Source organism: Hibiscus syriacus, unplaced genomic scaffold (assembly GCF_006381635.1).
Source record: "Hibiscus syriacus cultivar Baekdansim isolate YM2019G1 unplaced genomic scaffold, ASM638163v2 tig00111085_pilon, whole genome shotgun sequence".
NCBI classification, from domain to species: domain Eukaryota; kingdom Viridiplantae; phylum Streptophyta; class Magnoliopsida; order Malvales; family Malvaceae; genus Hibiscus; species Hibiscus syriacus.
The window spans coordinates 341673-369323 of NW_024062976.1; the positions used below are offsets into that span (position 1 = coordinate 341673).

A 27651-nucleotide genomic window follows, 5' to 3' on the forward strand; every position below is an offset into this window, starting at 1 on the left:
AATAAAATTAAATAATAGATTTGAAATTAATTATCAAAAATAAAATTTGACCATTTAAACTAAAACAAAATTAATATTATAGAAGATTTAAAACCTAAAAATCTAAAATCTAAATAAGGGAAAGTAAGGAGATTTGCTGAAATTTGACCATTTAAATTATAACAAAATTATGGGGTAATGTAGTTTAGCCATGTCTATTAAAACTGAAACATATAATTGTCAATGTAAGTTAAGCTTTTTGACGTGACTGTTATTTATGGTCATTTTTTTTATTAATTTAATGTAAGTATAAGATAATATCTGTTTAAAAATAATTTTTAATATTTTGATAATGATCGTATACACTCCTGACATTTATGACGTTCGAACTTGAATTTTCAATCAATAACAACAATTAATTTAAGATAAGTATAAGACAATATCATAATCATTTCTAACTTAAATAATTTACAAATCTTAATTCTAAATAAATTAAATTACTTAAATTAATTATTATTTTTTAAAAAAATTATAATTTTATAAAAAAAAGAATTAAATTTTAATTACTGATTAATTTTAAATAAATCATTATAATTTTTAATATTTACACAATAAAAATAAATTTACTTATGATATATTTTAGTATATCATTTTAATGATATGTTACAGTAAATAATTTATGATTGGAAATTTGGTTTCCATCATAAGTTTCTATGGTGAATTTGAACAACAATAAGGGTATTAAGGATAAATAGTATTATTAATTTTGATTTATTTTAATATTTTTATTTTTTATTTTTTAAATCATATATAAATTTTAATTTTTTTTATCATGTTAATAAATTTTCGTTAAAGATTTAAGTTTTTATTTCATTTTAGTATTTCGTTCAATATTTAATGTTAAATTTTGAAAAATTAAAAATTTAGGTACTAAAATAAATCAAAATTAATAGTTTAGATATTAAATCTGTTAAGTTTTTAACGATAATATACTAAAATAAAAATTAAACATTAGATATAATTTTGAAAAAATTAAAAACTTAACTATTAAAACAGATTAAAACTGATAGTTTAAGTATTAAATTAGACCAAAACTGAAAGTTTAAGTGCTAATTGTATAGTTTACCCGGTATTAAAGCTGCCGCGAAAAGATGTAAGGGACTTCGGACATCTACTAAAATGGCGGAGCAAGATTGTTACAGTTCAGTAGAAGAAAAAGAGAATGGAGAATCGAAAACCATCGCCGTATGTGGTATGCAATTTGCATACCAATTGCAGCATCCACTCTTTTTCGATTTCAATATCGATATCGCTCGCGGATCTCGTTGCCTTCTCGTCGGTGCCAACGGATCTGGTAATTTCAATCACTTCCGATTTCATTTCCCCTCTCAGTTTGCCTTCAAACAGAGATGATTTTGCAAAAAGAAAATAATAATAATAAATAAACTGTAGTTTTTTCATTGTGAGCAGGGAAGACGACATTGCTGAAAATTTTAGCAGGAAAGCATATGGTTGGTGGAAGAGATGTTGTGAGAGTACTTAACCGTTCGGCTTTTCACGACACTCAACTTGTTTGTAGTGGTGATTTAGCTTATTTGGGAGGATCTTGGAGTAAAACTGTTGGCTCCGCTGTCAGTAATTTTTCCCAACTTATTTTTTCAAGATTAGGTTTAGTTATGAATTTCATTTACACAATTTGAGAAATTAATCTTTCTAGAAGGCATTTGATCCTGGTACTTAGCAAAAAGCAGTAGTTCAAGTTTATATTTTTGTCGATAACTAGACTAACTTCTGGGTTCCGTAAAGGATGAGGATAAATTTTGACAAATTAAGGTTTAAATTTTTAGTTTTCTTAAAGTAGAGAGAAAGAAATTTGAAATTAGACCTAAATATCAATTGTCCATAATTTTTTAACTGTAATTTTGCTGGGCCAAACATATGCAGGGGGAGGTTCCATTGCAGGGAGACTTCTCCGCGGAACACATGATATTTGGAGGTGAGTGCAAATTAGCCTCTTGTTTGATTGTTTCTTTCCTTGCTTGCTCTTTAGTTCCCTTTTGAAATTAAACAGCTACCTTTCGGGGTATAATTTCATTGTTGGCAGTTGAAGCGATTGATCCTGTGAGGAGAGATAAATTGATTGAGTTGCTTGATATTGATTTGCAATGGCGAATGCATAAGGTATCTGATGGGCAACGGCGTCGAGTCCAAATTTGTATGGGTCTACTTCATCCTTTTCAGGTATATCTGAAGTTTTGAGTGTCACTTTTGTGTGATCGATATCATCACTTAAACCTTTACCAATCTCCTATTGCTATTATCTATGTACTGATGAGTGTAATGATACCTTTTATTATCTTGTGACAAACAAAAGTACAACTGCCACCTTCCACTATAATTAAAAATACATGTTTTGGGTAATTTTGTCTTTACTATCCTGCATGATTACTCGTTTTTTTAATTTGTTTGCTGTGCAAACTCCATTTTTTCCAAGGTTCTTCTGCTAGATGAGGTTACTGTCGACCTGGACGTTGTTGCAAGGATGGATTTACTTGACTACTTTAAGGAAGAATGTGAACAGGTACTGACTTCAGTTTTCTGTTCTTACATTTACATGCTGTGGACTGATGTTGAAGAGCTAGAAAATGAGAGATTACGTATGAATAGGGTGCTGGAATTTCACTATGTTGAAACTGTTGTAGCTTTTCATCATCGCATATATTCTTTCTGCAACAATCAGCTAAAATAAGAGTTTCATTTTGATTGACTTTGTCTATTAATTTTTACACAGGCTCACTTATTCAATTGCCAAACATATCTAGAGCATAGATGTTGGTGTTATTGTTCAAGCACTCTAATTTATGATTGCTTCTTTATTCTGTGACCAGTATGTCATGTTCATTGTCTAACTAGCATTTACTATTGTATTTTAGAGAGGAGCCACTATCGTATATGCTACCCACATTTTTGATGGGCTAGAGACATGGGCAACGCATCTGGCTTACATCCAAGATGGTCAATTGAAGAGATCTGAGAAGTTAACCGAGACCAAGGAGTTGAAAAGTTCAGAAAACTTACTCTCTGTTGTTGAAGCCTGGCTTCGCTCTGAAACCAAGTGTGAGAAGAAGAAACTGTCAGACACCCCTGCCCAAGTCCAGAAGGCCTCGCCTCATGCTACTTCTCCTTTCATGTCATCGAGGCACATGGCATACTACCGTTGATCTCTCTGAATCCAGTTGTTCTTCTATAACCTTTAAAGACCACAGCCAGGTATAGAATTAGCAAAGTTCTTTTGTAGTCATCTTCTACTGACGTATAGTTGGCCACAATCGATCGATATGCTTGTTTAGCTCATGGTTGCCTAATGGGTATAGCTACATATTTCTCCTTTTGGCTGCTTCATTTAGAAGTGAAAATGGTGACACCGATGGACTTTCTTTGGCAAATAGTTTCGTAATTTGTAATCTACTTTGGTAGTGAAATACCTTTGGTGTTTGTTGAAAGAAGCCGATGCCGAATAGGTGCTTCCTGATCTTGTTGGCCACACAAGTGAAGCCCTGATCCAACAAAATTTCCTTTCGGTCAATAATGTCTTTCTCTCATTTGATTAGTGGAAATGCTTCGAGTTCATTTTATATTTATCTTCTATGTTTTTCTTTTGAAGAAACGCTATTATAGAAGAGTGATTAAATAAATATTTACCTTAAAATATCTTAAAGTTTTGGATGAATTTAAAATACGAATTATAATTCTAAATATTAAATACAATTAATCCACTTGCAATAGACATTTTTACTCATAAATGTATTAAAATTAGAGAAATAAAATAAAATATTAGTATTAAACATAATTATATATGTTAAGTTGATTTATAATTATTCTATTACTCGAGTGTTGGTGTGTGGTCTTAACGTGTGTCATCATCATTAACCAAACCAGGCATTATTATTACCCTTTCTAAATTAGTTAATGGTTAATACCTTAAATATACTTTTATATTATGAACCGTCATATTATTATTATATACCGGCTTACTAAATCAGCATTTGACCAAGAACACTACGAGTTAAGCTTTTGCTTAAAGTAATTTCCTTCTGATATTTTTATTAATTAATGCATGTTATTGATATTAGAATTTATAAATTATTTATCAAATAATATTATTGAATTAATGGATAATCAATTAATTGCGTCATTTCAATCACTTGTAAAAACGAAACTATGATATTTGTAAAGATAAGTACTTTATTGAAGATCTAAAGGAGGTTAATAATGGTGAAAATCACTACCAAAATGACGTCTGCATGTCTTTTAGCTTCTTAGATTCATCTCTGTGTCCTGGCTACGCCGGCCGGCGGCCGCGCTGTTTCATTAAACAAATTCCCAAAACTTTCAAGTCTTGGCTCATTTCTTCGGTCATCATTGCCCCAAAATTTCCCTTTAAAAAATGCTCCCCACCTTTCCTTAACACCCTCCACCATTTTTCTCTTAATTTCCACCCCTTTTTTTGCTTCGTCTTCCAATGATGAAAGGAGGATTCGAAGTGGTTCATTGGGAGAATCAGCCCCATTTGGAACCCATATGGGATTTCACAAGCTCCATTCCGAGACAACAAACTCACTCTCGAAACTCAGTGCGTAAACTCGGAGAGAAACGAACTCTCCGAGTCCAGGCAACTCATCGATGACTTTCCGGCTGCCAACACGGAAACCAATCACCGTAGCAGCCTGCAGGCAGCTGATACATCAATGGCATGCGATGATAACATCAATGATTTCTGGCCGAGGGAAACTGTTAACAGTGAAGGGCTTCAGTGGAATAATAGGTTAGACGAGCAAGGTTTAAGCTTGATAACGCTTCTGTTAGAGTGTGCTGCTGCTATCTCCACCGACAACCTTGGGGAAGCTCATAGAATGTTGCTTGAATTGACTCAAATGGCTTCTCCTTACACTCTTTCTTGTGGCGAAAGGGTTGTCGCGTATTTCTCCAAGGCCATGTCTAGTAGGGTTATTAATTCGTGGTTAGGGCTTTACTTTCCGTTGATAAACTTCGAAAGCGTTCTCTGTGCTCTCCAAGTTTACAACAATGTCTCTCCGTTTATCAAGTTCGCTCATTTCACCTCCAACCAAGTCATCCTCGAAGCGTTTCATCGACGCGATCGAGTTCATATAATAGACCTTGATATCATGCAGGGTTTGCAATGGCCGGCCTTGTTTCATATCCTCGCGACTCGTATGGAAGGACCTCCGCATGTAACGATGACCGGCTTCGGCAGTTCGATTGAGCTTCTCGTGGAGACGGGAAAACAACTATCGAATTTCGCTAGACGCCTCGGGATGTCGTTCGAATTCCACCCGGTCGCGAAGAAGTTTGGAGAGATCGATGTTACGACGGTACAACACCGAAGAGGGGAGACACTAGCTGTTCACTGGCTACAACATTCACTATACGATGCCACGGGACCGGATTGGAAGACGATGACACTAATAGAGCAATTGGCTCCGAAAATTATGACATTGGTGGAGCAAGACCTGTCCCACGGTGGATTATTCTTAGACCGATTCGTCGGGTCTCTCCATTATTATTCCACTATGTTTGAATCCCTCGGGGCGTACCTACCGGCCGACGACCCCAACTGGCATCGCATCGAGCATTGCCTATTGTATAGGGAAATCAACAACATACTGGCAATAGGAGGCCCAGCGAGAAGTGGGGAAGACAAGTTCAAGCAATGGAGAAGCGAGCTCGCAGCGAGTAATCGCTTCGTGCAGGTGCCGATGAGCAGCAACTCGATGGCGCAGGCACAGCTGATATTGAACATGTACCCCTCCGGCTCACGGCTATAGGCTCGTACTCGGAGATGGCACACTTAGGCTGGGCTGGAAAGATACTAGCTTGTTCACTGCTTCGGCTTGGACATCCCATTCCTCTCCATAGCTTTGTAAACCTGTTGGGATTCTTTTGGTGTTTTTCTTGTCTCTAGATCTGTTTGTAAAATTCTCCTTCTCCTTCTTCAATACAAAAACTTTAATTAACGAATATTCTTTCACAGATCTTAAAATTGAAAGAAATAGATAAAATTATTTGTTTCCATCAATAAAATATACTATATGGTTTATGAGAACACCGATATTGTGGCTTTCTCTTTTCAGCTTCGGATTCTCTTGCAGTCGGTCCAGTGGATATAGTAAGTTAAGGGGACGTGACAGTGAAATGTGAGGAATTAAGAACTTAAGGTAAATGCAATATATTATAGGACTTTGGCTTTAGACAAATTGGGAATCTATGTTTACTTAGGGTGCGTTTGGTTTACGGAATATAAGATTACTAGTGGGAATAAAAGATTACCAAGGAATATGATTACTGAGAATGTTGTATTTTGTGTTTGGTTGGTTTAGCATGAATGTAAGATTGACGTGTTTGGTTAAAGGAATAAAATATTATTAGAATGTATATTTAACCAAATTGTCGTTATTATATATTTGTATAATATTACAAATTGTAAAATATTTATATATTTTCTTTAAAAAATTAAATTCATAATATTTATATAATTTTTTTACTAAATTAAAAATATAAAAAAGGTTTAATGAAAGGGTAAAAAAAATTTAATCCCTGAACTTTATATAAAATTTTAATTATAGATTTTTTTTGTAAATCTAAAATAATTTAAGGATAAATTTGTAATTTAACATTCGTTGAATTTTTATTATTCAATGACAGAAGAATGATATTTTTGAAAAAAAATAAAAATTTAAAGGCATTTTAGTCCAAAACGCCGGTAATGTTACAATACCTAAGGGAATGGAGGTAATGACATTTCCGGTAATATTCCCAAAAAAATCTACTATTGGTAATAAAACATTACCGGAAATGTGGGAATGTGGGATTCCCATCCCATGAGAATCCCACAATCCTTGAACCAAACACCCCTCTTTAAATATTGATGATTGTTTACCCCGCCAAACTGCTTTGTCACAATAATGTATTCACATGGAAATGTTTCAATATTTTGGGCCAAACTATACTTAAAAATAAATTTTAATTAAATTTATACAATCTTAAAATTTTAAATTTAAATTTTACTAATCAAAATTTAAAGTAAAATTTAAACTTTTGGGCCAATATTTTATTTATTTTTACTAATTAAACTTGTACATTTAAATAATTTCTCATTTAAAATTGATTGTATGTATATTTTAAGCCTTACAGACTAAAACAATAATAATATAATTTTAAATACATAAATTGTGGTGGTTAATAATAAGGGTAAATTACAAATTTGACAACTGAAACTTTCTCTTTTCTATTCCACTCACTATACTTTAAATCTTTTCAATTTCTCCATTAAACTTAATATATTGAGTTTTTTTTGTCACTCAATCATTTTCTCACTAACGACGTTATAAATGGGCTTTAATATAGATGCAAAACGACGTCGTTTTGGTGAAAGTTTTATTTTTTTAAAGTGATGTCATTTTTATGGTGTTAACTATTTAATGGTAAAGTGAACAAAAAACCCCAATGTATTAAGTTTAGTGAGAAAATTAAAAAGTTTTAAAGTTAAGTAATCAAAATAAGAGAGTGTAAAGATTAGTGATGGGATTTGGAATTTACCCTAATAATAAAAGTTAAAAGAAAATCGAAAGTCGAAAAGTGAGAAGGGAAGAAAGTGTCAGAGCAGGCAGAACACTTGCAATATTATAATGGGTAAAATACATTAGAGGTCACTAAGCTATTATATAATAATAGTTTGGTAATTGATTTTTTGAAACTTACAAAGTATTCATTAAATTTGTCAAAATATTGTAGAATAGCCATTATATTTTTTAAATTTGCATTTTTATAATAAAGTTACAGTGATTATTTGATATCATTTTGATAAATTTAACAATTATTTTATAACTTTTAAATATTTATTAATCAAAACAATTATTTAAACATAGTTCAATGGACTGTAATGTACTTTACCCTATCATAATTTTAATTTATAAAAGGCTTAAGTATAAAATAAATGCCCAAACTACAACTATTTTCACGAATAGTTGTCTAAAGTATTTTTCGATCCATCTAAGTGCATAACGTTACTAACGTTAATTTCTTCCGTTAAGTGACATATGTCACAATCTAGTGATTTTGAAATTATTTTTTTAATATTAAAAATATTATTATTTTTATAAAAAAATTCATTTATCTTAAATTATAAAATAGCCTCTAAATCCCCAAAATCTCTAAATCCTAACCTTAATTCGTCGTTCTTTTCGACCACGACCACCGTCGCCGATGTAGTCTTTGCCATCCTCCTAGCCAAATTCCACCGTATTTTTTTTTCGATTGGCCGCAGGAATCATGTGGGATCGTATTTTTAACCTAGGGTTCGAGGGGTATAAATCATCGCTTTGCCGTCAATCGATCACGATTTCATAGGGGTTTTGATTGTCGAGAGAGGTGAGGTCGGATGCAGCTTCGTCGACGAGAAAGGGCAGTGGCCGATGTGGGTTTATGAGTCAAAATGAAGATTTTCTATGTTTTAGGTTTATTTCAAAATTTATGTGTTTTAATTTTAATATATATATATATATATATATTAAATTTTATACAAAAAATTTAAATTTATAAGATCGTGAAACATATTAGTTAACGGAGAAATTAACTCCATTGATGATCCTGACACCTAAAATTTAACGTTTGTAACGTTAGACACCTAAATAGATAAAAAAATATTTTAAATACTTATTCGTGAAAATATATATAGTTTATTTTTTTTTATATTTAACCTTTATAAAACAAATATATATTATAGTACGCTACTGTTACTTTGTCTCTTTCCCCTTCCATACTGTCAAATCTCTATTTATTTCCTTCAATTTCATCGTTAACAAACACCTGAAAATTATTTCTTTATTGTCCCCCCCCCCCCCAAAAAAAATTCATCCCAGATATTTCATCTGATTTGTAATTTCCGGCAATTTCTGATTGTTCAACCGTTTTTTTTATTATTTGATTACAGTTGGCCATTTGGATTTGCCAGCTGAGCCCTCAAGTCAATGTAGCTGCGTTTTTCTCCTTAATAATGTTTTCCGTTTCAGACTTTGGGGTTTTGCTTTCGAAAATCAAACTGTGTTGTGGGTAAAGCTGGATATGAATCTCCAATTTCTCCTTTGCCAAAGATTTCTTTTTTCTTCTTTGGTCAAAATCTTTGCTTTTTTGTTTTTGGATCTATTAGAAACTTGGAGTAGTCACTTTGGTAAATCACTTGAGCTTTGAGGGAGTATTTAGATTATATAAGTGAAGTTAGCTTAGATTAAGCTCTTTAGGTTGTTATTGAAGATTGTCCCCTCTCCCTTTGAGAATGGATAATGTGATTGGTGGCAAGTTCAAGCTAGGAAGAAAGATTGGCAGCGGCTCTTTTGGAGAGCTCTATTTAGGTATAATATTCCAAAGCTCTCTTTGATGGCTTTCTTATTAATTGAAAATATGTGTTATTTTTCTTCGATTTCTTTGTCAGCTTGTGCCCCTTCCCCCCTGATTTTTATGGGGTTTTTGTTGAAGGTGTAAATGTGCAAACTAAAGAGGAAGTTGCTGTCAAGCTGGTATGATGATATTTTCTCAAGGATGTGTTTTATGGTAGTGTTTTATATTGGTCTGCATATGGATTTATTTCTAGTTCTGGTATTTATATTTATGATTATATGGATCCTTTAATACCCATAAATAAATCAATCTTTAGTTTTTCTTATCCTTGCTTTGTAATTCGTTGTCTCTAAAAAGCAAAAGAACAAACCTTTGGAGTTTAAATTGCATTAAATCTTGTACATTGGTCTAAAAGAACGATCAGTAATATGCTCTTTAGTTTATTGATTGCTTTTGTTTTAAAAAAGGAGAAGTGGTTCATTTTTTAATTTGGGTAAAGAAAGCTTCTTTTTCCGATACAATGTTTCCTTATTTAGCCTTGTTAAGATTTATATTGTTCATCATTTAAGTATAAAGGGAAAGGACATTTGTTATTGTTGCACCCAATGTTTCTACACAAATGAGAAATTGAAACCACATGTTTATGCTGATTGTTAGGCGTAATTCCATTCTGTAGTTTCATAATCTTTTGTCATTTGTTTTGCCACCTTGACCTTTTTCTTCCTCTTCCTATTTTCAGGAATCTGCAAAGACCAAGCATCCACAGCTTCATTATGAGTCAAAATTGTATATGCTTCTTCAAGGAGGAAGTAAGCATCTATTTGTGCTTTGCCCCCCGCCCCCTCTGTCTCAAAAATGATTTGGTCCTACATAACTTGACCACGGTCTTCTTTCCTTTACATGATTTTTGCACCACCAGATTAGGCTTGAAACTATTTGTTCAATAACATATTACAAACCCTTTTTTTGGGAACATGCTAGCATGTTATGTTTTATCTCAAGATGATGTTGCTAGTTGTTTCTTGGAGAAATCTTTAACTTAGTGAGGGTTCTCATTGATATAGCGGGTATTCCCCACCTCAAGTGGTTCGGAATTGAGGCTGATTACAATGTCATGGTAATTGACCTTCTTGGACCTAGTTTGGAAGATTTGTTCAACTACTGCAACAGGAAACTTTTTCAGAAGCTGATGCTTGCCGATCAACTAGTAGCATAAGGCTTTTTTGAAAAAGGAATATGAGTTATATATTATATTCTCCCTGTTTAACTTTATTTATTTTTCAGATAATAGATATATGCATTCAAGGGGGGGTTCTCGTGATATAAAGCCTGACAACTTCTTGATGGGCCTAGGACGCAAGGCTAATCAGGTATTTAAAATTATTGTCTTTTCTTGTATGTAATGTTGGTTGATACAGCATATATTACATTGTTGGCATGGCCACCTTCAATTTTGAATTTCTGGGTATTGGACTTTGTTATACTTGAAAAGTATAAAATATTATGGTATTAATTTTTCATTTTTGTTATTACAGGTCTATATCATTGACTATGGTCTTGCGAAGAAGTATAGGAATCTTCAAACTCATAAGCACATCCCATATAGGTGATTATCTTTATGTTGACCTGTGAATACCAAAATTCAAAGTTGAAGCTCTCAAGATTGTATAGTTTTCATAATCATGCATCATGCATGACTATTGAATTAAGATACTAGATAAGAGTTAAGAGTGTTACTTCTTGATCTGTCTACTTTTTTTCAGCTGTGTTTTTGCTTTTCAAGCGGTTGCAACAAATTATATTGCCTTAGCATGTTGTACAATTCAAGGAAGATCATAGTGAAAGTTTATCAGCCTTCTGAGCCTTGTAAATAGGGAACTCTTAACACTTTTGGAAATACCCACATCATGTGCTATTTTTTTTAATTTGGATGGCATTTTGTTAGCCATTTACTTTTTTCAGCTGTGTTTTTGCTTTTCAAGCGGTTGCAACAAATTATATTGCCTTAGCATGTTGTACAATTCAAGGAAGATCATAGTGAAAGTTTATCAGCCTTCTGAGCCTTTGTAAATAAAGGGAACTCTTAACACTTTTGGAAATACCCACATCATGTGCTATTTTTTTTTAATTTGGATGGCATTTTGTTAGCCATTTAACCATGCATGCTGCCTCCTTGGAGTGAGATCAGTCTGACTTAACGGAATTGACTTTGATACGGATAAAGTCAGAAAGGTCTCTTTTGTTTTCAGTGGATTTGAACTTGGAGTTAGTTCATGTACTCTTGACTCTTAACCGGTTATAGATCGCAAATTGCCAGTCAAATTTACTCATCTTCCATCTATACACTTATACATAGTTGCCATCAATTCTCACTTTCTTGTTCGCTCAGTTTTCTTTCTTTGCCAAGTTACCTCCTTTGTATTAAGTTCATACTCGGTAATGATGTACCGATTATATGGTGCAACCTTGTACCAAATTCATTTGTCTGTGAAACAACTCATCAAAATCTTTGCTGCAGAGAAAACAAAAACCTTACAGGCACTGCTCGTTATGCAAGTGTGAACACTCACCTTGGAATTGGTGAGTCATGTTACTTCTGTGGCACAACTAGGAACATTGAATCATATATAATAGATGCAAGTTTCCTTCTTTCTTTTTATTAATACTATCTTCTCTTTCATTGGCAGAGCAAAGTCGCAGAGATGATTTGGAATCCCTTGGTTATGTGCTTATGTATTTCCTTAGAGGCAGGTTGTTTATATGATCGCCCCATGCTATTTCATTCAGAGTTTTATGCATTTCCGATGAATAATGTTTAATTTTTTCTTGTTACTGAATCTTCATTCTTGGTTTTCCTTCACATTGATTTTGATTTTAATTCAGTTTGCACAATTTCTCTGCTTCAGTCTTCCTTGGCAGGGGCTAAGAGCTGGCACGAAAAAGCAAAAATATGATAAGATTAGTGAAAAGAAAGTCTCAACTCCTGTAGAGGTGTGTTTACTTACATCATCCTTAGACAAACTGGCTTCCTTTGGAAAATTCGATTGATTTTTACTAACCTGGTGTAGGAATTGCTAGTGCTTTATCTGTCTCTGTCTTTGGCCAGGATTGATATTTGTGGCTCGCCCTGTCCCATTTTTATGAAATGTTCAATGATATCCTTTTTTAAGCAATTTGAATTCTTTGATGATACATTGTTCTTCATGAATTGATGCTTCGATAAATAGTTTTGAGATTCCTTTTCTTTTGAGATAAGATTAATGTAAAAGGCAGAGAATTAAATTATTTGATTTTATTGTGGTGAAGTTTAATTTTGACTTAACTAGTAAATGGAACGTGTAAGGTAAAAATTTGATAAAGGGAATACGGACATAAGGCTAAGTTAATGTTCTCATGTGGTCCCAAGATTTCAGTGTTAATCCATCGTATGATTATTATTTTTTATTCGTTGTTGAGTAACATTGGTGTATGCATGTTTAACAGGTACTATGTAAGTCATATCCATCTGAGTTTGTATCGTATTTTTACTACTGTCGTTCATTGCGGTTTGAAGATAAACCAGATTATTCTTATTTGAAGAGGCTTTTCCTAGACTTGTTTATAAGAGAAGGTTAGATATCATCATTGTTGCTAATTCCTATGTAGCCTGTGTTCTTCTCTTTCTTCATGGAATGTGAAGTTTGAATCCCCCCCCCCTCTTTAGTCGGTTGAAAAACTCATATTGCTGCAGGTTATCAATTTGACTATGTTTTTGACTGGACCGTATTGAAGTACCCACAGATTGGTGGAAGCTCCAAAGGGCGGGTAAGTGCTTATAAACTTCTTGCGGTCAGTTACCGTCATCTCAAGAATATCACTCAGTTTTTCCATCTGTTTCTCAGCACTCCAGTGGAAGAGCAGGTTTAACTGCAGGAGCAGCCATTGAAAAACCAGAAAGAATCTCAGGTTTTCTTTGTTTTAAAAGACTAGATTTCTTCTTAGGTTGTATACTCGTATACCTTTTTTCGTGGAACTCAACTATTTGATACTGAACTATTTGGCTTACAAGGTGGTCATGTATTAACTATTATGATGTTAAACTAGCCTCTATGCATTCATTTTTCGGAATCTCTTATGGGTTATTCCACTTGATAACAACATTCAGTGGGAAGAGAGATTCGGGATAGATTCTTCGGTGCCGTTGAAGCATTTTCCAAAAGAAATGTTTCAAGTACTAGCCCTCATCGTGATCATTCTAGACACAAGACTGCTGAGGGTGCAACATTATCAAAGCATGTGGTGAGCTTTAATTTCCAGTCACAATTTTCTTTATCTTAGCCTATGCCTTGTTTACTGTTTCAGTGCATTATATGATTAACTGACATTATAACAACAATCTCTTGTTTCCGACACCCTAATCTCCGGTTTCCTATTTTCAGCAACCAGATTCAGAAAAAAGACGCAGTTCTTCTCGGTATGGTAGCACTTCAAGGAAAGCTGTAGTAGCAAGCAGGCCTAGTTCGTCCGGTGAACACAATGACATATCGCAAAACCGGCAAGTATCCAGTGCCGGTCGCCTGTCTACCGCACAAAGATCCCAAGTTGCCTTTGAGTCCAAAACATCCAGTCGTGCTGCTGCTGTTAGAGGTATCCGTGATGATCACCCTCACCCTCTTCGAAGTTTTGAGCTCCTCTCGATAAGAAAATGATAGAGCAGTTTATCAGTTGTAAGCCGATGTTTTCAAGAACTTCCGATATCGGTTGTCGACACCTTACTTCGTCCAACATCTTTCGATAATCTTATTCGTGAAAATGTCGAATCGGATTACTAGATTGATTCTGTTTTCGGCTTAGTTCGGTGTTCATTTTAATTTGCTTAAAGGCAACCCAACTTTTGTAATTCCATGGTTAAATTTCAGTAAGCAAAATTCGAGGTTCGTGTTTGGTACACCTTTTGGAATCCATAAACTTCTATATTATCCCCACCACAGTCAGAAACAGGAGTTTAAACGAGTGGAATCAAGTTCGAGTTTTATTGAGTTCAACTTGATTTGAAAACTCTCTAAAATAAAGTTCAACTAGAAATGGAAATTCACAAGTTAAAAATTTTCAAACTCTACTTGAAAACTGAACCATATATATATATGGATAAACTACATAAATGGCCACTGAATTTTTAGGATATTTGCATTTTGATCACCTAACTTTTATAATTTGTAATATAGTCATTAAATTTTTAATTCGTTTTCCAAAAGACCCCTTATGTTTTCTCTTATTAGTTTTATCTGATACGCTACCTTCCGTCAACCCCTTCTTATTTTTTTCTTCTTTTTCTTCTTCTACTTAACGATCCCACCAACAATAAAAAAATGACATGAAGCTAAAAGACAAGAAGGATAAGGACACTATGGCTTAATTTGTTTTCACTGTGCAAGCTCTTCAAACCACTTATGTCTGCGCCGCGCAGACATTAGGCTTCGCAGACTGTTTGTTTTTTATAAGACAGAAGCTCTTCAAACGTCTGCGCGTGCTCTTCTTGGTGCAGACATGATTTTATGTCTCCAAAGGTCTTCAAACCTCTTCAAGAACAATTATAAAATATAGCTATTTATTAAAATAATTTTAAATAATTTAATAAGGTTATTTATTTTAAAATAATTTATTTTAAAATAATTTATTATAAAATATGGATTGACTTTTAAAATTTATTTTAAATAATTTATTAGTATGGATTGATTTATTTTAAAATATTGATTGATTTATTTTAAATAATTTATTAGTATGGATTGATTTATTTTAAAATATGGATTGATTTATTTTAAATAATTTATTAGTATGAATTGATTTATTTTAAAATATGGATTGATTTATTATTGTAGTTGTATGAATTGATTTATTTTAAATAATTTATTAGTATAGATTGGTTTATTTTAAAATATGGATTGATTTATTTTAAATAATTTATTAGTATAGATTGATTTATTTTAAAATATGGATTGATTTATTTTAAATAATTTATTAGTATGGATTGATTTATTTTAAATAATTTATTTGTATGGATTGATTTATTTTAAAATATGAATTGATTTATTATTGTAGTTGTATGGATTGATTTATTTTAAATAATTTATTAGTATGAATTGATTTATTTTAAAATATGGATTGATTTATTTTAAATAATTTATTATTGTAGCTGTATGGATTATTTAAATTTCAGTATTGTAAAACTAAAATTATTTAAATCTCAGTATTACAAAACTCTTTTAAGTTTAAAAAATCAGTTTATTTATATTTCAGTTCATTTTAGCAGTCTGCATATGTTAAAAAACAAACAGTATTCTTCTCGTAGACTGCAGACTTTTGATCCACCTCTTCTGCTGCAGATGCCTGCAGATATAATCCGCAGAGTGCATACCTTTTACCTATGAAAAAACAAACGCCACCTATATACTTTCATTCTTCTTTTTTGTCAATCGAAATTCGAAGGTTGAAGAAGAAACAAAGAAGCTGACATACTTGGCATTTGTGCAAGTAGCCAAATCCATTAAGTTCTGTTGTTCACCAACCTCTACACTAACCTAAAGCAAAAGTCAGGGCTCTTGAAGCATATTTTTGAGATAGCTGAAAGAATAATTAAAATTTTACTCGGAACAATTTTCGATAAGCTCTTTGATACCCTTTACAAGCGACTCAAATCTGTTGATGACAAGGTAAAGCCTTTGTTCATTAAATTTGTTGATGATGTATGAGAAAATGAAAGGAGATTTAAGAATTCTTCTTTATTTTATTGTAGGTTGGTGAATTTGTGACTAAAATGGATAGACTTGTACCTTCAATTATCGAGCAGGTTTTATCCAAATTCATCTGTACTGTCCGAGATGCTTTAGAAATGACTGTCGATGTGCATATCGCCTTCAGATTCCTCGAGCAGATCTCATCCAGCGCCGTCCCGACTGTAGAAGGTGTGACTAGTAGTCAAGTTCAACATTCTGAATTGGTGAGTTCTGCCTCAAGAAGAATGAAAGCATCTTGTAACACACCAAAAATCCCCCAAATTAAACCCTAGAATTTGAGAAATTTTGACTTAAATTCCTAAATTAAGAATAATGACCAAATTGTAAATTTAAAAGTTTGGAGCCGTTTCAAAACCTTAGGAAGTTTGGTGGCTTTCTTTGTAATTAATCCATTTTTGTTTAAATCGAACTCCTCCCCGATTATAATACTGTGCGGCGCGCCTTAGAATCTCCCCCACCGTCGCCGTCAAACACCCAAGGTAAGGTCACCGGACGTTCTTGAGACCCTCGTCGCAATCTCCATCCTTCTTTTTGTTGATTCCGAACAGAAGTTATAATCAAACAAGGAATTCGCTATCTTTAGCAACCAGGTCAGCCACTTCAATCGGTGCTTCATCATATTGAATCAAACCAATCGGGTTTCCTCTAGCCATGCTCGCAAACTTATCGGCAACTTTATTCGCCTCTCGGTAAATGTGATGAACCTGAACTTGCCATTCCTTCTTCAGTAAATCCTTAATCAGAACCAGCAGGGGTTGACCTTCAACGGCAATCTCCATCCTTTTCCTGTCGTCGTTGAGCAACTTTGGGTTGTGAAACCCACGAACCGTGGTTCGCGTCCGCCGTCGTTGAGGCCTAGTTTCGGCAGTTTATGGCCTTGCGCGGCAGGCGTTCGCAAGAAGAAGGACTAGCCTGGTCGGGGGCTCTCCAGGGAGGCCCCCGTCGGGCCTGTTTGTTTGCTGCCGCCGTTTGGAAGCATATGGGCACTGTGGCCGGCTGTTTTAGGCATCGGCAAGGCCGGCCGTGACATTTCCTACCGTTGGGAACTGCTGCCGGTGAAGTTCGTCTCCGGCAGTCCCATTTTTCCGATCTGACAGATCACTAGATTCGAACCAAACTCTCTGTCGGATCCCCGTTCGATTCGGAAATAATTTTAATGTCGTCTCTAATTATTATTTTGTTCTGAGTTGGTTTCTGTTATCGGTTTAGCAGATATAGAGCCCCGTTATCGCCACTCTCTTCTTTACACTGCTATTCGCTGCCGCAATCGAGATCTTTAGCGGCGGAGGTACGCGCTGTTATCCCGAAATAGCTGCGTCTATATTTCTATCCACCGCTGTTTGAAACACTAGTAGGCAGAGGAGTTGCTGCCCGGAGAAACCACCGAAATGGGGAAAAGAAAGAAAAAGAGAAAATATTCTGAAAAACCATACACATCGGACCAACTGGTCCCCGTCCCCATCGCCTCCCCCACTCCTCTTGCTAATTTATCCCTCAATTCTGTAAGTTTTTTCTTTTTCTTTCTTTCTTTAGTTGCACTATTTTTTCATTCTAATAAAAATTGAATTTCGGGTTACAGGTGTTGCTGTATAGTTGGTGGTTGTGAACGGTGAAGTCCCGAGGTTTAGCTGTCGGAGGGTTTGAATGCAGAGGGTACCCTTGATAACTTGTCCTTTAATTTTTTGTTCTTTTCATTTCTATAAATATGCATATTCAAATATCAGTAGGAAAGACAAGGAGGGATTTACTTTTTATCTCAAGCACATGGATTTAAATAGCTGTTGTGTCCATCGCTACTGCACAAATAGCCGGTGCCGTGATTGCGAATATCACGGTCATGCAAGGTTTTGGATGGCACCACTACCCCTATTTAAGGGGCGTTATTGTGATAGCGGATCGCTATTTAAATCCCTGCTCAAGCATACTAGTTAGACATAACACATTTGTAATTTTTTATGAAAAGTTGTTTTTGTGTAATGGCTTTTTAATAGTTGTAATGAGGTAATGGATGACAAACAGGAGACAAGGACAAAGAGTGTTGTACTCGGCAGCCAACGCCAAAAGACATGATGCCACCACTCTTGAAACTGCCGATGGCATCATGGTTGCTATCAGCGGCTTATCAATAGCTCTCGTACACTTGAAAATGGCTTTTCACCTAAGGTCGAGTTTCTCATTGCGCTGCTATTAATGCTTATCCTATTAATATTTGCCAACAATGTCATCTTATCACATCCCTATGCTTGAAACTGCCGATGGCATCACAGTTGCTATCAGCGGCTTCATCAATACCTCTTGTACGCTTGAAAATGGCTTTTCATCTAAGGTTGAGTTTCTCATTGCACTGCTATCCATGCTTATCCTGTTTATTTGCCAACAATTTCATCTTATATTATCTCTAGTAGTAATACTATACTATATTATCTTCTTTAAACCCTGCCTTTGCTTGAACTTTTTGCATCTTTGGTACATCTAATTATCTAAACCAATTTGTTTATTCTGTTTCTCCGTTTTGGCAAGAATTGGAGCTCAAATTTCTCGATCTTAACCCCTTGCAGGTTTGCAGCTATTTACTTTTTGAGTTTCCATTTGAGTGGGAGGAATATGCATCACCTTCAGAAGGTTGTTCTTCTAATGAAGAATCTGTTTGTCATGGAAGCTGTGCAATTTCTTCCCTGCCACCTTTAGACAAGCTCCCTGTCCCTGCTGCCAGGATGCGCAATCTTCTGATGTTTTCTGCCGGAGACTCTCGAAAATTGGTTTTCAATCACATGCTGCAGAAATTGAGCTCCCATGATTTCAAAACACATTTATTACTGTCGATTCAAACACGGGAAGTAAACATCCGGAAGTACGTCCTTATTCTGCTGCTGATGGTGAAAATTCAAATTGCAAAAAGAAGGTTAAGGTTATCGAGAATGATAATAATACGTCGTGTTCAAGGAGTAAAACAAAAGCGGAATCCAAGGAGGAGGATCAGTTGAGGATTGGCGTAGGCAGCATTACTCAAACTGTAGGTGTTACAACCAGAAGCATGATACGGTTTAAGCAGAAGAGAGATTGCCTTCGTTCATCAGACTTCCAAGAGAAAAGCATTGCAGGGAAAATCTACAATAAACATGAATTAGTATTGTAGCACTTCAAGGAAAACTGTAGTAGCAAGCAGACCTAGTTCGTCTGGTGAACACAATGACATCTCACAAAACCGGCAAGTATCAAGTGCCGGTCACGTGTCTACTGCACAAGGACCCCAACTTGCCTTTGAGTCCAAAACATTCAGTCATGCCGCTGCTGTTAGAGGTAGCCGTGATGATCACCCTCACCTCTTCGAAGTTTTGAGCTCCTTTCGATAAGGAAATGATGGAGCAATTGATCAGCTGTAAGCCGATGTTTTCAAGAACTTTCGATCTCGGTTGTAGACATCTTACTTCGACCAACATCTTTCGAAAATTTTATTCGTGCAAATTTCGAATTGTATTACTAGATTGATCCTCTTTTCGGCTTTAGTTCGGTGTTCTATTTAATTTGCTTAAAAGCAACCCAATTTTTGTAATTCCATGGCTAAATTTCAATAAGCAGCATTCGAGGTTTGTGTTTGGTACACCATTTGAGAATCCATAAAGCTTATATATTACTCTTCCATTCAGAAACACTAGAGGCTAGAGAGCCCAAGACACGAATGGCCGTAGATGGGCAAGAAGGAAATCCAACGGTTAAGCATCACTCAAAACAATACTAAATAATTTTCATTAGTCGGGCTGAGCAACGAAACCGAGAAAATCGAAAAATCGACACGAATCGAATAAAACGGTTCAGTTCGATTCGGTTCGGTTTAAAGTCTTCATTTTTTTGATTCAGTTCGGTTCGAGTTTTTCATATGGAACCCATTTTTCCATATTGAACCGAATAGATAATTTTTCTTAAAAAAATTATAGTTTCAAGTGATTTTTTATTGAAAAACCGATAAATCGAACCGAAAAATTGAACCGTTAAAAAATTGAACCGAACCAAAAAAACCGATTTCAGTTTTTTCGATTTTTTAATCATTTAATTTCGGTTTCGGTTTAGATTTAAATTTTAAAAAATCATTTATTTCGATTCGATTCAACTTTTGGTAAAAGATCAAACCGAATCGAACCGAATACACCCTAACCAAACGGATAAGAACTACGGATGAGATGACCAATGGTCAACCCAAGTAGACCGTATAATAATCCTTTTTGACTTTCTTCTTCCTTATTATTAATTATTATCATTTTTATCGAACATAAACTGTTCGAGGTAAATGATTCTCTAAGTTTCGTTTTCATGGCAAAACGGGTTGTATTTCGAAGAATTTGATGTTTCACTTTATTCTTAAATTGACGTGTTAGGGTTTCGGTGAAAGGCGTGGTTTAATCGGTGAATTTATACTTCCGGTGAGGAAATAAAAAAGATCGTCTAGTCCTTTTTAAAAACCGGAGTTAAGTTTTGTAATAATTATTATTTCTATTATTTCTACAGTTTCGTAAGTCACCTAGGCTTTAGAAGCGCTTTCCCTCGGTTATAAAATTCTTAAAAGTGAAGTGGCGTTGGTTTCTTTTGACTGGTGAGTTTGAAGAATTGAAAGAGTTAGGGTTTTAGAGTGGTTGATAAGGTATGCGAGATGCCATTATCTTTAAAAATGGAGATTGATACAGCGGAAGATGTTACCTGTTTGGATCCCGAGCTTTTGCAGCTTCCTGAAGTGTCTCCATTTGCACTAAAAACCAGTCCTCATCTTGTCGATGATTTGTTCTCTCAATGGCTTTCGCTTCCAGAGACCGGCAATCTGGTACATCACTTTTTTATAAAATAAATAAATAAAATTAAACTGTTGTTACACTTGATTTGTCTTTATATATGTTTTCCCAATAATTTGTACATGTTAGATTTTGGTTTCAACTTTTGTTGGCTTCCTATTGTTGAATATAACGTCTAATATTGTTAATTCTTGTAATTTATTGCAACCTAGCTCAACATTTTGACTCATAGTCATGGAGTAACTTATTTGGTAGTTGCTTATGGTAGTAATTGCAAATACTTTATTTGAGTCATATTAATGTCATTAGTTCTTGGTAATAGATTACAAAATTCGTGTGTATTAACATGGTATTCTACAGACACAACGTGTTACCTATAAATTTATGGTAGAATTTTGAATGATTTTGAGATTTTTTATCATTTAAATGGCTATGATTGGAATAATTTTGACTTCCCTTAATGGCCGGAGTTTTCTGCTGTTAGGTCATTTTCTTTTCCGTTTGCCGGAGTTTCCTTTGCTAGCAACTTTCCTTTATCAATATATGAATATTTTTGTCTTGCAATGAGCCTTTATTTTTTGAGAACAGGTGAAATCTTTGATTGATGATGCAAAGACGGGGGCTGCTGTAAATGCCTGTGCAAACTTTTCTAATGCAAATGCTGTTGGGAGCAATTCATTGCCTTCCATGTTTTCCAGTGTCAGTGCACCTCCACTTTCTCCAAGAAGCTCATCTGGTTCTCCTCGCTCATCAAAGCAGAAATCCAGCCCTTCAGCCCTTGGCTCTCCATTGAAATTAGTTTGTGAACCAATAAAACAAGTCATTCCACAGGTTTGCTCGCTACTGGAAGTCCTCTTCCAGATATTGTTATCTTGAGAGCTCTCTTGCATATGTGGCTTTGGATTTTTACCACCAAAAGTTGCTAAAATGTACTTACAAAGGCTGTCTGATAATTGCTTGCAGTTTTACTTCCAAAATGGTCATCCTCCTACAAAGGAATTGAAAGAACAATATATTTCAAAAATTAATCACCTTTTCGATAATCCTCTAAATGGATTGAAAATAAATGGTGAGATATACAAATGATCTTTATCTGTTCGTTTATATTTTAAATAGTATTCTCCCCTTTGCATTCTTCCAGTTATTAAGGTTTAACCTCCCCCCGCCCTTGAAAATTGAACGAAATTATCTTTTCTCTGGCTATACAGAATATAAAACAGTGACAAAGGAAGTTTGCAAGCTACCATCTTTCCTCTCTTCCTCGCTTTTTAGAAAGATAGATATAGACTGTGTGGGATTGGTGACCAGGTATGCACTCTATTCATCTATCTATAAAGATGAATAGTTGTTCTATGTGAAGAATAACTCTGACTGCTGAAACACCATGGTGAATGACCAGGTATGCACTCTATTCATCTATCTATAAAGATGAATAGTTGTTCTATGTGAAGAATAACTCTGACTGCTGAAACACCGTCTGGTGAATATACTTGGTAGATGGGATTGACTGCATTTTCATTCAACAAATGCTTCTATCATTAATTATTAAGTTGAACGCTTTGTTTCAGAGATGCTTTCATTAAGTATTGGGTGGATGGCAATATGATGACAATGGATATAGCAACTCAAATATTTGAAATTCTTAAGCGGCCAGGCTGCAGATTCCTCACTCAGGTTTGTTTTGCACTCTACCACTTAGGTTTTCCTTGTGTTTGCTTTGAAAAATTGTCTTGATTAACACTTGTTCTGTTAAAAGTATCCTTTTGAAGGCCTAAATTTTCATGTATTTGACACTTTTCTTCATGATCATTTGGGATTTGGGATGCAGATTGACTTCAAACCTGTTGTCCAAGAGCTTTTGGCAACCCATCCAGGATTAAAATTCTTGCGAAATACACCTGAATTTCAAGATAGATATGGTATGCATTTGATTAATTGTGAGTTATTTTAATAATGTCTATAAAGTTGTGAATATTTCCTTTTTCCATGTGTTTTCTTTTTTGAAATTATTCAGGCAAATCTAGATTAGTTTTTGAACATACAATATCCTAGCTAATTTGAATGCAGTTTATCCCATTGATTGATTCAATCTTAAGGACGGTGATGTTGATTGGAGAACACCATATGCTCATAATTTATCAAGGACTTGTATGCATAGTTGATAGTACACAACATATGTCTAATGTTCTTATAGTCTCCTTGAACCATCTTACTTTTTTTTCTTTAAAAAAAAGAAGACTAAAATAGGATTAAACTTTGGGAGGTTTCTATGTCAATGAATTTTCTGAATGACTCAAACTGAATTAATATAATTGAAATCTAATCCTAAGCCTTGCCCTTGTTGGTTGACAAGCACTCAGAAGTCAGAACATTGTTTTTTAACAGCAGCTAATTCATACATCCCGAATTTAGCTGGCAGGCTGAACATGTTCATGCCAATTTTATATTTTCCTGTGGAAATCTCATCAAAAATTGAATCTTGAACCTCATGATAAAAAAAATTAGAGCGGTTATCAAATGAGAAATGTATAGCTGGTGAAACTCTCAATTTAGTAACCAGGATAATAACCACAGATTCTATGCAGTTTTTTTACAATAATTATGTGATTAAGAGCTAGTAAATAAAGGGACCTAATGATGGGAATTGTCATTCTTGATTCTCAAGACAACATATTTGATTCAGGAATCGTTATCACTTAATTTAAAATTAAGGGAGAAGATGGAATTGGGGAGGGGGGACCATTCTCTCTGCATTGTTGGGATGATAAATGTCTCTAGAAGAGTTGATTTTGTTATAACAGTTTTGGGGGGGGGGGTAACAGGGACCATTTTATTCATTTATGTTATTTTTGATTCACCAATATTTGGACATTCTATTCTGCGCAACTGATACTGGACAATATATATTTCTTTGTTAATGTTTCAGCTGAAACTGTCATATACAGAATCTTTTATAACTTGAATAGATCGGGAAATGGCAGTCTTACCCTCAGGGAGCTCAAACGTGGAGAACTGATTTCTGCCATGCAACATGCAGATGAGGAAGAGGACATAAACAAAGTCCTCAGGTTAGTTTCCGGGTGGAATTATTTACAGTATATGTGCTTTCTTTATTGAAAGCAGTGGCATACAAAACCTTTCACACCAAACAGTAATTATGTAAAACCGAGGCTGGACCATCTCTGTCTACTGTTTTTACTTGGGTGGTAAAATCAAGGAAATTATTTCCCCTTGCTCTCCTGAATGTTCAGTTAACAATTGAACATTGTGGAGAGCTGGGTTTATTAAATTGTTGTCATGTGATTTACTAATGTTGTAAATTATACATCTTTTAGGTACTTCTCGTATGAACACTTTTATGTTATATACTGTAAGTTCTGGGAGTTGGACACAGACCATGATTTCTTCATCAACAGAGAAAACCTCATCAGATATGGCAATCATGCCCTTACCTACAGGATTGTCGATAGGATTTTTTCACAGGTCAGTTTTCCCTGGTTCTGGGAGTTAGACTCTATTTTCAAATACAATATAAACCATTTCCTATTTATGATGTTGCTTTGGCCGAAATCCTAAATGCATGAATTCCCTCTCAGGCTCCTCGGAAGTTTACAAGTGAGGTAGAAGGGAAGATGGGTTATGAAGACTTTGTTTACTTTATGCTTTCAGAGGAGGACAAATCATCTGACCCTAGTCTTGAATATTGGTATCTTTACATTTGTTTTTAAATCTCCCATTTCCAAAATGAATTACACTACAGAGTTTTACTTATTTCAAGTTAGTTGATTCTTGTTGTCCATGTATTTACAAGTCAACACACTCCTTGTTTATCCCTCCCCCTAGTCTTAGGTTGACATTGAGGGTTTTAATTTATGTTTTCTGGTTCTCCTGCAAAATTCCCTGTGGTTCATCATTTCAAATTAACATTTGTTTGCAAAAACAATATATGACCTTTCTTTTGTGCCTTGTATCATTAAAGACTTTTTCCCTCTGGTCTACTAAATCAGCCATCCAAATCTTTGCTTGGGAAGATGATTCAACTTGCTGATATTTTGCAGAGAGAAGATTGTATCACACTAAGGGACTTGAAAGGTAGCAAACTTTCAGGAAATGTCTTTAACATCCTTTTCAATCTTCACAAGTTTATGGCATTCGAAACCCGTGATCCATTCCTCATCCAACAGGTCAGCGATTGCTCAATTAGATATTGAGCACTAAATCGATGCCTACTTTAGTTCTGTGGGATGACAATAGCCTGATCTTTTCTTTTGGCTGTGTGTATGAGCAGGAACGAGAGGACCCAACTTTGACCGAGTGGGATCGTTTTGCACATAGGGAGTATATCAGGCTTTCAATGGAAGAAGATGTCGAAGATGCCTCAAATGGAAGTGCCAATGTATGGGATGAGTCCCTCGAAGCTCCGTTTTAAGTTTACCAAAGCAAGTTTCTGAGGAACCCTTGTCAAACACATTCAAAATGAATGAAGCTACATGAACTGCTCTGATCAGACCAGCAATTTCATCTGCCAAAAATACAAAGTCGGTTAGTATAGTTTTTTCATGCATGTATTCTGATCGGCATGATATATGCTTTTGCCGTGTTGTGCGCGATGAAAACTCTCGTATTAGGGGAAAGCCAATCGCTTCATTCAATGAGGGAGGGAGATGATGAATGGCTGACCCTTTTCCTTCCCTGCAGTCTCAACCCAGGTATCAACATATATTTGCTAGTGTGCTAAAGGTCGTTAAAGTTCCATTAATTGATTAAACAACCATCTGTCCTTTTTCTCATCCCTTTCTTTTTACCTTTTGTTTTTGGTTTATGTGGTCTGTACAATGTAGATGTTCTTTTGGGATTCTGTAGGGGTAAAAGGGGGAAACATTAGTTCCCGCGTTAAAATATTTAATTTTATTTCTTAAATTATCGCCAGAAAGGAAAATTGTAATTTATAAATAAATCAGAATAGTTTTTAATTAAGATTTTTTTTTGAATAAATTTAGATTTGGGAGAATCCATACATAAACTCTCAAGCAGGTTAATAACAGTTAATAATTTTTAAATATAAAATCGGTGAAGTCCTACCTTAATTTTCTTTATTAAAAAATTAAATAAATAATTTGGTCTGGATTTTAAAAATTAAATAAATTTATTTGTGTTTGATATAGTTTTTCATTACTCAACTAAATTATTAAAAAATAATAATAGATTAAAATAACAGACATTAAACGTTGTGTGTTATAACCAAATTAATGATTAAAATATTACATCAATTTATGTGCCAAAAATTATCAAACTTAAAGGTTAAATATTTATTTTGTTTAAAATATGATTTTAGTGCTTTGGGAGGAAAGATTAATTCCCAGATTAGGTAGCTGTAGGGATGGCAAAAAAGGGAAAATCGAAAATTGAATTAAACGAGTAGGGTTCGAAGATAATAAATGGGGACGGAGAAAAATTATTTATGTTAAATCGGGACGGGTTTGGTAATCCCTGCTCCGATTACCTGGCCCGATAAATATTAAAAATAATAATTATTATATATATATATAATATTAATAAATTTAATTTAAATATATATATCCGGTTCGATATACTTTTAAATAACTGTTTATGCTAAACGGGGATACCCGTTTTTTCATGGTTTTTCCCGATTACTCGATGAGGATCCCCGTTTAAATCTTTGCGGTTTTTTAAGTGGAGATGAGTACGAATTTTTTAAACGGGACGGAATATCCGGCCCGTTGCCATCCTAGGTAGGTGTCAAAAGGAACGAGAAATTTCCCGCTTTGCCGTATTTAAGATACGGATAAATTATACCCTTAGCTATTAATTTATTATATTTTTTATTTTGGTCACTGAATTTTTTTGGCCAAATCATCATTATCATTATGGTTATTTTTTTTTATTTTGTTCATCAGAGTTAAAAAAATTAAAGAAAATGTTTTAATAATTTTATTCAGATCAACTACGTAAGACAACATATTAGCATGTTATTAGTTGAATAAAACTAAAAAAAATAAATTCATTGCTGTTGGATATGGACCGAATTGTAGGTGTCAAAAGAAACGAGAAATTTCCCGCTTTGCCGTATTTAAGATACGGATAAATTATACCCTTAGCTATTAATTTATTATATTTTTTATTTTGGTCACTGAATTTTTTTGGCCAAATCATCATTATCATTATGGTTATTTTTTTTTATTTTGTTCATCAGAGTTAAAAAAATTAAAGAAAATGTTTTTTAATAATTTTATTCAGATCAACTACGTAATGACACATATTAGCATGTTATTAGTTGAATAAAACTAAAAAAAATAAATTCATTGCTGTTGGATATGGACCGAATTGAACCAAGGACCTCACATATGATTAAGCCGATATAAAATATAACAATACACCTAATTACTTGTTTTTAAATTTAATGGTTTTTGCTATTCGAAAATATATTTAATTAATTTTGAATTTTATAAATTTTAACTTTAAAATTTAGATATTTAATCTTAATTTCAAAATACTTTTAAATAATAAAATAATTTCTTTAATAGAAATATAAAGTTATAAATTTTAGCTTTTTGAAAAGTACTCTTAATCTAAAAAATTATCTATTTTACATTTTTATCCTAAAAGTACTTTTAATCAAAAAACATTTTTAAAAAGTAACATAAATTATATGAAAAATAAAATTAAGGATATAAAAAATAAAT

The 27651-nt window shown here is 34.0% G+C and overlaps 2 protein-coding genes and 3 pseudogenes across 3 annotated transcripts; all 5 read left to right on the forward strand.

The window, feature by feature from the left end:
• The first annotated feature begins 1150 nt into the window (after nucleotides 1-1150).
• On the forward strand, nucleotides 1151-3386 carry LOC120152111 (ABC transporter I family member 21-like). The gene is made up of 6 exons (XM_039164399.1): nucleotides 1151-1333; nucleotides 1450-1610; nucleotides 1924-1975; nucleotides 2084-2220; nucleotides 2474-2560; nucleotides 2913-3386. The coding sequence occupies exons 1-6, from the start codon at nucleotides 1159-1161 to the stop codon at nucleotides 3198-3200; spliced, it is 900 nt and encodes a 299-aa protein (XP_039020330.1). The 5' UTR covers nucleotides 1151-1158; the 3' UTR covers nucleotides 3201-3386.
• An 897-nt stretch (nucleotides 3387-4283) lies between these two features.
• On the forward strand, nucleotides 4284-5916 carry LOC120152125 (annotated as a pseudogene).
• Nucleotides 5917-8904: 2988 nt separating this feature from the next.
• LOC120152104 lies at nucleotides 8905-14318 on the forward strand (annotated as a pseudogene).
• Nucleotides 14319-16572: 2254 nt separating this feature from the next.
• LOC120152101 lies at nucleotides 16573-19720 on the forward strand. Of its 2 annotated transcripts, XR_005518657.1 has the most exons (4): nucleotides 16573-17668; nucleotides 17746-17819; nucleotides 18186-18329; nucleotides 18725-19720. XR_005518657.1 is itself a non-coding variant. In XM_039164394.1 (2 exons), exons 1-2 carry the CDS (start codon nucleotides 18175-18177, stop codon nucleotides 19148-19150), a joined length of 480 nt encoding a protein of 159 aa, XP_039020325.1. In that variant the 5' UTR covers nucleotides 17879-18174; the 3' UTR covers nucleotides 19151-19720. The 2 variants fall into 2 exon arrangements, 1 of the variants encoding a protein (XP_039020325.1); XM_039164394.1 differs by lacking the exons at nucleotides 16573-17668; nucleotides 17746-17819 and having other exon boundaries at nucleotides 17879-18329; nucleotides 18826-19720.
• Nucleotides 19721-20481: 761 nt separating this feature from the next.
• LOC120152103 lies at nucleotides 20482-25826 on the forward strand (annotated as a pseudogene).
• Nucleotides 25827-27651: the final 1825 nt, after the last annotated feature.

What these genes read in the sequence shown, in the direction of transcription:
- LOC120152111 (XM_039164399.1), top strand. Translation starts at nt 1,159, where the DNA reads ATGGCGGAGCAAGATTGTTACAGTTCAGTAGAAGAAAAAGAGAATGGA. An exon ending in CGTCGGTGCCAACGGATCTG is followed by an intron (nt 1,334 to 1,449) that starts GTAATTTCAATC and finishes CATTGTGAGCAG; the next exon opens with GGAAGACGACATTGCTGAAA. An exon ending in GTCTACTTCATCCTTTTCAG is followed by an intron (nt 2,221 to 2,473) that starts GTATATCTGAAG and finishes ATTTTTTCCAAG; the next exon opens with GTTCTTCTGCTAGATGAGGT.
- LOC120152101 (XM_039164394.1), top strand. Translation starts at nt 18,175, where the DNA reads ATGACAAACAGGAGACAAGGACAAAGAGTGTTGTACTCGGCAGCCAAC. An exon ending in AAAATGGCTTTTCACCTAAG is followed by an intron (nt 18,330 to 18,825) that starts GTCGAGTTTCTC and finishes TTGTCATGGAAG; the next exon opens with CTGTGCAATTTCTTCCCTGC.